Below are 13220 nucleotides of genomic sequence, written 5' to 3'. Positions count from 1 at the left end.
ATGAATAAAATGAGAGGGGCCAACTACACTGAGGTCACAGAATTCATCCTGGTTGGACTTTCCCATCAGCCCAAAACTCAAATCATTTTTTTCTGTATGTTGATCTATCTTTACCTGGGAACCGTGGTGGGAAATATCCTCATCATTCTGATAGTGTGGAAAGAGCCTCGACTTCACACCCCAATGTATTTCTTCCTTTGTAATCTGTCTTTTGTTGACCTTTGTTCCACCACCACCACTGTGCCTCTGGCTCTTGTGAACTGCCTGAGAGACTGCCCCACTATCACCTACAATGACTGCTTCGCCCAGATGACCATCTCCATCTTCTGGGCCGTCACTGAGTCCTGCCTACTGGCCGTCATGGCTTACGATCGATTCATCGCCATATCGAACCCCCTGCATTACACGCTGATTATGACAATGAGGACTTGCTTCCAGATTGCCGCTACCATATGGATAAGTAACTTCTTGCTGGCCCTACTTCCTGTGGTCATTGTACCGGTTCGGTTTTGTTCAGGACACAATGTAGTGAACCATTTTGTATGTGAGGTGGAAGCCGTCTTAAAGCTGGTCTGCTCAGACAGCACTGTCAGTGAGATCCTGATGTGGACAATCACATTCTTCATCTTCCCCCTCCCCTTTCTGTTTATCCTCCTGTCTTATATCCGGATTGCGGTGGCCGTCTTGAAAATTCCCTCCACAACTGGGCGGAGGAAAGCTTTCTCCACCTGTGGATCGCACCTGACTGTGGTGACCATCTACTATGGGACCCTCATCTCCATTTATCTCAAACCTCAGAGCAAAGACAGTAGGGACCAGGACAAAATCATCTCTATATTTTATGGAACAGTTATCCCCATGATGAACCCTCTCATTTATACACTGAGAAACAAGGATATGATAGAAGCTTTGAGAAAGGCAGTTGGGAAAACCAAGCAAGTAAGTCTCTCAGTGTGAATTCTAAGACCTAAAATGCTGAGTTGAGGCTGAATTGATGAACAGGTATAATTCCCTACAGGAGTGAAACAAACGAGAATTCATCTATAATGGCATTCAGAGGGTCTGAATTCTAAGTCTGGCTCCCCAACTCGCTTTGGAACCTTGGGCAAGTCCATGAATTTATCTGTGCCTCAGTTTCCTCATCTGTAAAATGGGGTTTCCATACCTATTCTCTGTTCTACTTAGACTGTGAGCCCAATGTGGGACAGAGACTCTGTGTGGCTTCATTACCTTGATTACCCCAGTGCTTAGTACACTACTTAGCCCATAAGCATGTGAACAAATACAATTATTAACGTGTACATATCTGTAAATGACATATTTTAAATTTCATGGTTATAGTAATGTCTCTTTCCCACTTTGGAATGTAAGCTTGTTGTAGGCAGGGAACGTGCAACCTCTTCTGTTGCACTGTATGTTACCAAGTGCTTAGCACACAGTGCCCAGTTCATAGTAAGTGCTTAAATACCACTTTTGTTATTCTTCCCAGGGTAGGTAGTGGTTGGGGGGTGTTGTGGGGGGGCAGTGTCGGTATGTCTGTGCATCTGTGTGTGTGTTTGTATTCATTCAGCAAAGAGCGGCAGAAACCTGAGGCCTAGCAGAAGCAGAGACATCTAGTGAGTTGGAGAAAGCGCCCTACAACTGGACAGAAAGGAATAAGGTAACTGAGGGCTATGTCCTGTCCTTGGAGCCCACTAGCCCCCTCCCTCCACCTCTTTGTTCTTCCTCAAAATTCTCTTTTATTCCTAGTCCCCAGCAGATTAGGGGCTTCCCGAGCTGGAAACTGTCTAGCTGCCAATAGCCTAGCTCTCTTGAAAATAGAAATATGGGGCAGTTCTCCCCTTTTAGGGGCCCCTATGACAGAGGAGCAGAGCTTATAATTCCCCTTATTAGGGGAATTAGAGAAGCTGACCTCAAAGAAGGGAAACTCAGAGAGGTTAGATGGTTACCCACAGATCTAAATATGAGGGACCTGACTAGTGTTAAGAACAGTGACATATTATTTCAGAGATAATCTCTTGGGTGAGCCCTCTCAGGTTTACCAAGTCCAAAGAATTAGGGGTTTTCCCCTTTAAATCTTTCAGGATCTGGAGTAGGTTTGTGGGGAAGATGGGAAGGGGAGACAACCAAGTGTAAACTCAGCCACATTTGCTCTCAGCTTCAGTCCAAGGGACACCCACTACACCAACTGAGAGAAAAACGCTGAAGTCATCTTGGCCTAGGGCAGGTCCCTTCCCACCCCTTCACTGCTGCATGAAGTTCTCCAACTGTTCCTGCAGGGAGTTGAGCTGTGGAGAGATAGATGCACAGAAGAGACAGGAAGCATTTCTGCTGGCCTTTTGGTACCTGATTTGGGTGGAAAAAATCTACCACCGTAGGAAACTTCTCCCAGGCCTACATTTCATCCCAACTGCAAGCCTAGGGCCAGTCTTCTGCGAGTCATCCAGTGGTTCTTTGCAGTTTGGAGTGTGGATGAGGGTGACAGGGATCCATCCTGAAGCTATCCAGCCAAGGGGTCAGGGTTTTATTCCAGGGAAAGAGGGAGAGTCAGAAGATTCAGATTCTAGTCCCAGTTCTACAGCATGACTTGGGACAAGGCGCTGAGGGAACTGAGGCACAGAGAGGTGGTTGAGAGCCCTGCTTTCCCTACCCCCTAGTGAGTCCCATATGGGACAAGAACTGAGCCAAACTGATCATGTGGCACCCATCCCCGTACCTAATACCATAATGAAATGACATTGCTTTGATGGCTTTGTTGGGCCTATAGTTAGTGCCCATGTGTGGGGGCTCTGTTGTCCAGTGCTGGAGTGACCATGCCTCCCATCAGCACCTTGATTCCATACTCTGGACTGCTCTCACCCCTTCCAAAGGGGGAGTCTCCTCACCTGAAGCTGATCTTGTTCTTCCTACTTTCTGAGATCAAACAGCACATTTTCAAGTCGGGTCTGGAAAACAAGTCCCATGGGAAAATGACTGACTTTGGTCATCCGTGGGGGGGCCCAGAGCGATGGCCCAGTGAGAAGAGAAGTTTTCTTTCCTTTCTGGCCTCTGGTGAGACAGGGACTGAGAAAGGGACTGGTCTGATCTGCATACAGTACTTAGCCAATGTTCAGAACATGCTAAGTGATGATCAACTAGCACAGGAATTGAATTCCCTAGCCCTCAGCCACTCAAGACTCTTTCAGTTTGTTCTCTGCCTGCTCTGAGATATTCCTTTCCTCCCTTTCTTGGCTGAATGGCTGAACAATGTCTTCACTAAACCATTAACCTTTTTCAAACTCAGCAGAAAAAGCTCAGATCCTCCAAGCCCTTAGCTGACATTTTGCTCAGAATTTGATTCCTACCCCCTCATGTGAGCCCCATGTGGGACAACCTGATCACCTCGTATCCCTCCAGCACTTAGAACAGTGCTTTGCACATAGTAAGTGCTTAACAAATACCATCATAATTTTTATTATTATTATTAAGCTGACTTTAATTCATTCATTCAATCGTATTTATTGAGTGCTTACTTTGTACAGAGCACTGTACTAAGCCCTTGGATAGTACAATTCAGCAACAGATAGAGACAATCCTTTTGCAACAGTGGGCTCACAGTCTAGATAGACCTCAAAACAAACAAGTAGACAGGCATCAATAGCATCAAAATAGATAAATACGATTATACATATATACACATCATTAATAAAACAGAGTAATATAAATGTACAAATATACATGAGTGCTGTGGGGCAGGGAAGGGGGTAGAGCAGAGGGAGGGAGTAGGGGTGATGGGGATCGGAGGAGGAGCAGAGGAAAATGGGAACTCAATCTGGGAAGGCTTCCTGCAGGAGGTGAGTTCTCAGTAGGGCTTTGAAGAGGGGAAGAGAGCTAGTTTGGCGGATGTGAGGAGGGAGGCATTCCAGGCGAGAGGTAGGACACGGGCCAGGCATCGACGGCAGGAGAGGCGAGAATGAGGGACAGTGAGGAGGTTAGTGGCAGAGGAGCAGAGTGTGGGCTGGGCTGGAGAAGCAGAGAAGGGAGGTGAGGTAGGAGGGGTAAGGTGATGGAGAGCTTTGAAGCCAAGAGTAAGGAGTTATTGCTTGATTTGAAGGTTGACAGGCAATCACTGGAGATTTTTGAGGAGGGGAGTGACATGCCCAGAGCGTTTCTGTACAGAGATAATCCTGGCAGCAGAGTGAAGGATAGACTGAAGAGGGGAGAGACAGGAGGATGGGAGATCAGAGAGGAAATTGATGCAATAATCCAGTTGGGATATGATGAGAGACTGTACCAGCAAGGTAGCGGTTTAGATGGAGAGGAAAGGGCTCAACTTGGCGATGTTGTAAAGGTGAGACTGGCAGGTTTTGGTTAAGGATTGGATGTATGGGGTGAATGAGAGAGCGGAGTCAAGGATGACACCAAGGTTGCGGGCTTGTGAGACAGGAAGGATGGTAGTGGTCCACAGTGTAGGGAAAGTCAGGGAGAGGACAGGGTTTGGGAGAGAATATAAGGAGCTCAGTCTTGGACATTTTGAGTTTTAGGTGGCAGGCAAACAATCAGGTGGCGATGTCCTGAAGGCAGGAGGAAATACGAGCCTGGAGCGAGGGAGAGAGAACAGGGGAGGAGATGTAGATTTGAGTGTCATCTGCGTAGAACTTATAGAAGCCTTGGGAGAGAATGAGTTCACCAAGGGAGTGAGTATAGATGGAGAACAGAAGGGGACCAAGAACTGACCCTTGAGGAACCCCTACAGTTAGGGGATGGGAGGGGGAGGAGGATCCTACAAAGGAGACTGAGAATAGTGCTAAGCAGAGTACTCTATCAGAGCTTCTTCTTCGAGGCCTCAGCCATTGCTCTCATTGATGCCTTCTCCTCCTCTACAGCCAACGCCCTTTCCCAAGGTGATCCTGGGGTGCCGGCCATCTCAAGGTCATATGCTATCTCGTGACCACCTGAGCCAGCAGGCAGAACTCGGAAATGAGGATGGGATACCACCCCCACAACCCAAACTGCTAGATTGACAGCCCAAGCCAGGAATACAGAAGGTGTCCCTCACCCCCCATGCTAATCAAATTACATATGAAGGAGTGGGGAGGGCAGAGATTGTATAATCTGAGGCCGGAAGCAGGAATGGCCTAGGAGCACAGGTGATAAATACCTTCAGCCTCTGACCCTCTGTGCAGAGGATTAAGACTTGCAGCAAACAGCTAGAGGGAACAACTGTCCAGAGCTTGAGAAGCCCATTTAGCTTGCACCAAGTGAGGATCCATGGGATGGCTGTGTGTCCCATCCTGCTAGATGCTCAGGGGGCTGGAAGTAAACCGCTTCGCCATGGGTATGGAACATATGAATGGATTCCTCTGACATGGAAAAAACTCGTGGGTGGGAGCTAGGGGCTTCCCCATGAGGGTATACCTTAAGTGGATTCCTCCCGATTGGGAAGTGCACATGAGTTCAAACAAACTGTGAGGGAATTCTGCCTGGATGGGACCTGGGAGTTCTGCCACGTGCAAGTAATGTATAAGTGTGTTCATCCTGTTAGGGAAGCTCTATTATTACTAATTAATCATATGCCTCCGAAACGGAAGTTCAGTTCATTGCACCCAAACAATTAAGTAATTCAATTTGCCTCGTGGAATAAACTTTGTATAAAACTCTGGCTTTCTGTTCCCGGCCCCTCTCTCTCTAGCTGCGCTGATTCCCTAATGAACCCATCCCCGGTCGATGGGTGACACCACCCCGGAGCTAAGTACAGTGCGAGCTTAGTAGAGTGCCTGGCGCATAGTGAATGCTTAACAAATACCACCATCTTATCACTGCTGATTTCCCGGGCAGAGGGGCTCTGAAGTGAGCCAGCAGGGTGGAGTTTGAGATGAGCTGTTTGGTCAACAAGAGAATCCGGAAACAACAGCTTGTTGCATGGTGGGGTTGCCCATTTCCAGTAACCCAAGGCCACTGGGGTACTTTTAGGGTATTTTTTCAGCTCTGTTCTAAACACTTGGATAGGTACAAGTTAATTAGTTTGGACACAGTCCCCATCCCACATGAGGCTCACAGTCTAAGTAGGAGAGACAACAGGTATTTAATCTCTATTTTACAGCCCAGGGAAGTGAAGTGACTTGCCCAGTGTCACACATTAAGAAATTGGCAGTGCAGGGATTAGAACCCTGGTCCTCTGTCTCCCCTGTCTATGCTCTTTCCACTTGGCCATCCTGCTCTTCCCATGGCTCTTCTAGAGTCGCCTGCAATAACTCCTCTCAGTGGAGGTGCAGTCTGGCACTGACCCACCAAGTCCCCAATGCTGATCGTTCAGTCAGTCAGCTGTATTTATTGAGCACCTCCTGTGTGCAGAGAACCATACTCAGTGTTTGGGAGGGTACAATCGAATTCATAGCTGTAGTACCTGCCCTCAAGGGACTTATGGTCTAACTGGGGAGCCAGACACTAATGTAAGTTACAGGTAGGAGGAAGGAAATGGGAATCTGATGTAAGTTAGTGCTTAAATAATCAGGATATGTACAGAAGTGCTGAAGTGGCCATGGAGAGAATTGAAATTTGTTGGAAAGCCTTCCTAGAGGAGCTGTGAATTCAAAAGGGTCTTGAAGATAGTGAGAGGGTGGTTTATCAAGTTTGAAGGGGGAGAGAGTTCTGGTCAGAGAGAAGGGTGAGAGCAAGAGGGTGGCAGTGGAAGAGACAAGAACCAGGCAGAAGGTAGGTTAGCATGAGGGCAACTTGGTGGGGGTAGTCGGAGGAAAGGAGGAGAGAGCTGATTGAGTGCCAGAAAGCCAAGCACATATTCTATCCCAACTTGATTACTGCATCAGCCTCCTTGTTGACCTCCCTGCCTCCTGTCTCTCCCCTCTCCACTCCATACTTCACTCTGCTGCTCGGATCATTTTTCTATAAAAATGTTCAGTGCGTTTCCCCACTTCTTAAGAATATTCCGTAGTTACCTATCCACCTCTGCATCAAACGGAAGCTCCTTAGTGCTGGCTTTAAAGCTTTCAATTACCTTTTTCTCTCCTACCTATCTCCCTGATTTCCTACTACAACCCAGCCTGCACACTTTGCTCTTCTAATGCCAATCTGTGCACTGTACCTCGATCTTGTCTTTCTCGCTGCTGACCTCTCGCCCATGTCCTGCCTTTGACTTGGAATTCATTCAATGGCATTTATTGTGTGCTTACTTTGTGCAAAACACTATACTAAGAGCTTGGAAGAGTACAACACAACAACAAAAAGGCACAATCCCTGCCCACAATGAGCTCACAGTTTAGAGGGATGCCCTCCCTCTCCATATCCCACAGATAATCACTCTCCCCACCTTCAAAGACTTATTGAAGACACAGCTCCTTCAAGAGGCCTTATTGCAAGAAGCCCTCATTGCCTCTTCTCCCACTCCCTTCTGCATCACCCTTGCACTTGGATTGGCACCCTTTATTCACATCTCTCTCAGCCTAATGTATTATCCACAGTTTATATTAACGTCTGTCTCCCCTTCTAGACTGTAAGCTCAATGTGGGCAGGGAATGTGTCTACCAACTCTGTTATAGTGTACTCTCCCAAGCCCTTAGTACAGTGCTCCACGCACTGTAAGTGCTCAATAAGTACGACTGATTGATTGAGCCAAAGGTCAGGAGTTTCAGCTTGATGCAGTGAAGAATCGGTCACCATTTGATATTTTGGGGGGAATGAGGAGACACTGTGTTCTAGAAAAATGATCTGGGCAGCAGAGTGAGGAGAGCAATTGGAGGCAGAGAGACCAGTGAGGAGGTTGATGCAGGTGTTATCTTCTTAGACCATATGAATGCCTGGATCCGTGTCCCCTGAAGTCTCCTTCCTCCCCAGAGGTGACTCACCTATTCTAGCTGCCCAAAACTTGCCTGACTCCTAGGTCTGTGTGTCTGACTTCTGTCTGGATTTCTGAAAGTTGCAAACTCATTTCCCTTCCCTCTCCACGTGAAGGAGATAGCAGAGCCGGATCCCCTTCTGTAGCTGGACTGTTGACTTTCCTTTGCCTTCTGTAAAATGGGAATTAAGAGTGTGAGCCTCATGTGGGACAGGGACTGTGTCCAACCCGATTTGCTTATATCTACCCCAGAGCTTAGAACAGTGCTTGGCACATAGTATATGCTTAATAAGTACTGTAATTATTATTCTTATTCTGGATTGTTCAGGTGCTAGTGTGCACAGAGGAAGGAGACTTCTGCCCTCCTCCAGAAAAATCCTCTGTCCCCACAGACCCGACAGCCAACAAAATGGCTGAGAGAGAGAAGAGGTTCATCTTGGACCATGGCAGTAAGTCCCAGACTCTTGGCTGGCCTTGACCTTTTGATAAGAGGACATCTCCCTCCAATCCTTTCAAATCTTTTCCTCCTACATTTGGAGCCTCCAGGTCTCCTGTCCAGCTTAGCAGGCAAGACCTCATTCTGAACCTGACTGCAGAGGTCAACCATGTCCTGCCCAGGGGGCCCCGGTGGCCAACACATCTGTTCATCCCACAGCCTTCTCCTTATTGGCCCCTGACTGCCTCCACCTTTCCTTGCCTCTGCCAGCCTGAATGACGGGTGCCATCTCCCTCTCTGTTCTAGTCTCTGAAGAGAGTCCGGAAGTGGCAGTTCAGGAGAAGAGACAAGAAGAAGGTGAAAAGGAGCATCCCACCTGGTGGGTCACCCTTGGCTGAGGCGGGAGCGGGTGAGGACCTAGCTAGGCCCCTCCTTGGGGTCGTTGGTTGTGGAGGAGAAGAAGGCATCAGTGACAGCGATGGCTGAGGCCTCGAAGAAGAAGCTCTGATCGACTGCTTCTTCCATGGGCAGCTAGGGGACAGCCCCACCTGAACCACGGGTTGATGGTGTTTGTCTTAGAGAAGCAGAATGACCCAGGGGAGCAGAGCACAGACCTGAGAGGCGGGAGTCCTGGGTTCCACCACATTCCTCTTGGATGACCTTGGACAAGTTATTTCACATTCCTGGGCTTCCTTTTCCTCATCTATTAAATGAAGAATCATTCATTCAATTGTTCAATCATATTTATTGAGTGCTTACTGTAAGCAGAGCACTGTACAAAGTAATTGGGAGAGTACAACATAACAATAAACAGACACATTCCCTGCCCACAACAAGCTTACAATCTAGAGGATACTCATCCTAGTGTTTAAGTGTTTACTATGTGCCAAACACTGTACTAAGTGCTGGGGTACTCAGCACTTACGATTGAACAATTGAATGAATATTCTCTGGTTTCGCTCCCGTCCTGCATCCAGTACATTGAGTCTCCAGACATCGAGAAGAAAGAGAAGTGGCTGCTGAGTCCTGATGCTGAAGCTATCAATGTCCTCAGCCTTTAACAGCAGAGACCCCTGAGTAGGGCAGTCTGGACCCAGAAATGTAGCTCGTCGAAGGGAATGAGTTGTGAGCTTCCAAATTCCAAAGGATTGGAGTGGCAGGAAGTTAAGTTGTCATGACAGAGCTTTGCCACCCCCCTACTGAAGAACAATGTTCTGATCACAGTAAGCATGCAATCAATGCGATTGATTGATTGATTATTTCCTGTCTGCGCTAGACCCAGGCTTTACACAGCCCCCTTAGCCATAGACTGTCTATTCACCCATGCCTTCAGTCAGGCCCTAACTCCCAGGATGAATAGAAAAGGATTTGGTTAACCAGCTCTCCTCTGCCACAGGAAGCCCACGTGATATTTGCCACCACATCAGGAATTTGTTTGAACTCAGAATTTGGGCAGACCTAGATAGAATACCCACCCTCCTCTCACTTAACCATGCCCTTCCCTCCTACTCCCCTCTCCCCCATTCCAACTCCACCAAAGCCTTTCTGCACAAACCCCACAGAGTGCCTCTTTTGAAAGTGGCTCCTTAGGTGCCTCTGGCTTGTACACTGGCCTTTTTGATGGGTTATTCCTTGACTCAGGGCACCTGATCTCAGGCTGGGAGCTCGTTGCTGAAGAGGAAAACAAGGAAGCGGGGAATCCCAGCTCCCTTCTAAGCCCTGACGTCCCTCCAGGAATGTCTAACTGCAAGTCAGGCCACAGCTCGTCAGGTATGTTGGCTGAGGCAAAGATGGGGCTCACAGAGGAAGGGATTTTCCCTGGGATCTCTGGCCCTATTGTTTCTCTTCACCCCGCCCCCAACTAAGGGCTAAGCACTTAGTACAATACTGTGCATACAGTAAGCACTCCAAAAACATTATTCATTAACTGAGGGTCCTCTTCCCTGGTGACCCATTTAGCTCTGATAACCTGGAGATGGTCATCTTGAGGCTATTTCTGGATTCTCTAGTACTCATGAGGCACATGGTCCACTAGGGAGCACGGTGGCCTGGAAATTAAGGGTCCTGGCTTCCACCACTCATCCACATTACTGGACCCAAGCAGGAGCCTCTCTAGGACTGAGTGCCTTCAGAGAAATTCATTGCGAAGTCTTCTGCTCAACAAGTTAGATCCTGGATCAATCAATCAATCATATTTATTGAGCGCTCACTGTGTGCAGAGCACTGTACTAAGCGCTTGGATCAGCACAAGGCATCATTGCCCAGGTCAGTGACACCTCCAGGCAAAGGTGAAGCAGAGAAGCAGTGTGGCTCAGTGGAAAAAGCCCAGACATGGGAGTCAGAGGTCATGGGTTCTAATCCTGGCTCTGCCACATGTCTCCTGTGTGACCCTGGGCAAGTCACTTAACTTCTCTGAGCCTCAGTGACCTCACCTGTAAAATGGGGATTAAGATGGTGAGCACCACGAGGGACAACCTGATCACCTTGTATCCCCCCAGCGCTTAGAACAGTGTTTTGCACATAGTAAGCGCTTAACAAATGCCATCATTATTATTAATAATGATGGCATTTGTTAAGCGCTTACTATGTGCAAAGCACTGTTCTAAGCGCTGGGGAGTTTACAAGGTGATCAGGTTGTCCCATGGGGGGCTCACAGTCTTAATCCCCATTTTACAGATGAGGGAACTGAGGCCCAGAGAATTGAAGTGACTTGCCCAAAGTCACACAGCTGACAATTGGCAGAGCCAGTATTTGAACCTCTGAACTCTGACTCCAAAGCCCGTGCTCTTTCCAATGGTAAATAGGATAATAAAATAATAAATGTATATGTATGTATACACAAGTGCTGTGGGACAGGGATGGGGGTTGAGCAGAGGGAGGGAGTTGGGGTGACGGGGAGGGGAGGAGGAGCAGAGGAAAAGGGGGACTCAGTCTGGTAAGGCCTCCTGGAGGAGGTGAGCTTTCAGTAGGGCTTTGAAGGGGGGAAGTGTCCTAGTTTGACATATGTGAGTGGGGAGGGTATTCCAGACCAGAGGTAGGATGTGGGCCAGATGTCGACGGCAGTACAGGCGAGAACTTCACTTCTCTGAGCCTCAGTAACCTCATCTGTAAAATGGGGATTAAGTCTTCCTCCCTCCATTTTAGAATGTGAGCCCCATGTGGAACAGGGACTGTCCAACCTAATAAACTCATATGAATTTGAGTGCTTAGAACAGTGCTTCATGCTAAGAACTTAACAGATACCATTAAAAAAAAAATGAGTGGTAGGCATACCTTTGTCATGGCTGAGCCCCGATGAAGAAAGACTACTGGAGGTTGTTTCTAGGGAAGGTGAGGAGGACTCCACCATCTTGGGCTGCTACTCCCTTGGGCTGAAGTGAGAAGCATGATGAAAGGATTCCATTCTAATGGCCAGGTTTGTTTTTTGTTTTTTGGTTGTTGGTTTTTTTTTTTCCTTAGCCATGAGTTTCCAAGAGCAGATTGTTAACCTGAAGAGCAAACTGCAGGAGAACGAGGTGAGGACAAGGGGACAAGAAGATCTCACCAAGAAAGTGGAAAATATGGCACTCAAGGTGAGGTGGGGGACAGATGTAGACTGGTGGCTATGCTCGCTGAAGTCTCGTGCTCTTTGCTGGCTCCTTTGCGAGCCGAGTTCAGTCATGGATGCATGGAGTCCTCATTCTTGAGAAGTTTTCAGACTGTTGAGGCACCACACAAATGACTCATACAAATAAGAAGCAGCGTAACCTAGTAGAAAGACCATGGGTCTGGGGGTCAGACGACCTGGGTTCTAATCTCAGTTCCACCACTTGTCTCACGTGTGACAGTATGTAAGTTATTTCACTTCTCTATGCTGTAGTTCCTTCATCTGCAAAATGGGAATTCAATACTTGTGCTCCTTCCTACTTAAACTACGAGCCCCATGTGGAACCTGATTATCTGGTATCTATTCCAAGCTTAGTATAGTGCTTTTCACATAGTAAATGTGTAATAAATACCATAATTACTGTTATTATTCAGGATTAGTAGTAAAGACCATGATGGTATTTATGAAAAAGTTATTATGGGCCTATTATTGTGCTAAGCACTTGATTGGATTGAAGTCAGCTTAATGAGGGGGTAGGGATCAAATTCCAAGCAAAATGTCAGCTAAGGGCTTGGAGGATCTGAGCTTTTCCTGCTGAGTTTGAAAAAGGCTAATGGTTTAATGAAGACATTTTTCAGCCATTCAGCTAAGAAAGGAAGGAAAGGAATATCTCAGAGGAGGCAGAGAACAAACTGAAAGAGTCCTGAGTGGCTGATGGTGATGGGGAAGTCAATTCTTCTGCTAGTTGATCATCGCTTAACATGTTCTGAGCATTGACTAAGTACTGTACGCAGATCAGACCAGTCCCTGTCTCACCAGAGGCCAGAAAGGAAAGGAATCTCCTCTTCCCACTGGGCCATCGCCCTGCCGCCTCCCAACGGGTGACCAAGTCAGTCATTTTCCCATGGGACTTGTTTTCCAGACATGACTTGAAAATGTGCTGGTCGATCTCAGAAAGCAGGAGGAACAACATCAGCTTCAGGTGAGGAGGCTCACCCTCTGAAAGGGGTGAGAGAAGTCCAGAGTGTGGAATCGAGGTGCTGATGGAAGACAAGATCACTCCAGCCCCAGACAACAGAGCCCCCCGACGTAGGCACTAACTACAGGCCTGACAAAACCATCAAAGTAATGTGATTTCATTATGGTATTAGGCATGGGGATGGGTACCACATGATCAGTTTGGCTCAATCCCTGTCCCATATAGGTAGGAAGAGCAGGGCCCTCAACCAAACTCTCTGTGCCTCAGTTCCCTCAGCACCTTGTCCCAAGTCACATTGCGGAACTGGGACTAGAATCTGAGTCTTCTGACTTTCCCTTGTTCCACTCGGCCTCCCTGGAATAAAACCTGACCTCTTGGCTGGCTAGCT

General features: G+C 47.7%; 1 protein-coding gene across 1 annotated transcript; it reads left to right on the top strand.

Moving 5' to 3' along the window:
• Window positions 1-957, top strand: LOC119929590 (olfactory receptor 13H1-like). The gene has a single exon (XM_038747761.1). It carries the CDS (start codon window positions 1-3, stop codon window positions 955-957), a length of 957 nt encoding a protein of 318 aa, XP_038603689.1.
• The last annotated feature ends 12263 nt before the right edge of the window (window positions 958-13220 follow it).

This window comes from Tachyglossus aculeatus, chromosome 6 (assembly GCF_015852505.1).
Source record: "Tachyglossus aculeatus isolate mTacAcu1 chromosome 6, mTacAcu1.pri, whole genome shotgun sequence".
Lineage (NCBI taxonomy): Eukaryota > Metazoa > Chordata > Mammalia > Monotremata > Tachyglossidae > Tachyglossus > Tachyglossus aculeatus.
The sequence above is the reverse complement of the archived record's forward strand: the minus strand, read 5'-3'. Positions and strand labels throughout refer to the sequence as shown.

Coding starts and splice junctions, on each gene's coding strand:
- LOC119929590 (XM_038747761.1), top strand. CDS start 1: ATGAATAAAATGAGAGGGGCCAACTACACTGAGGTCACAGAATTCATC.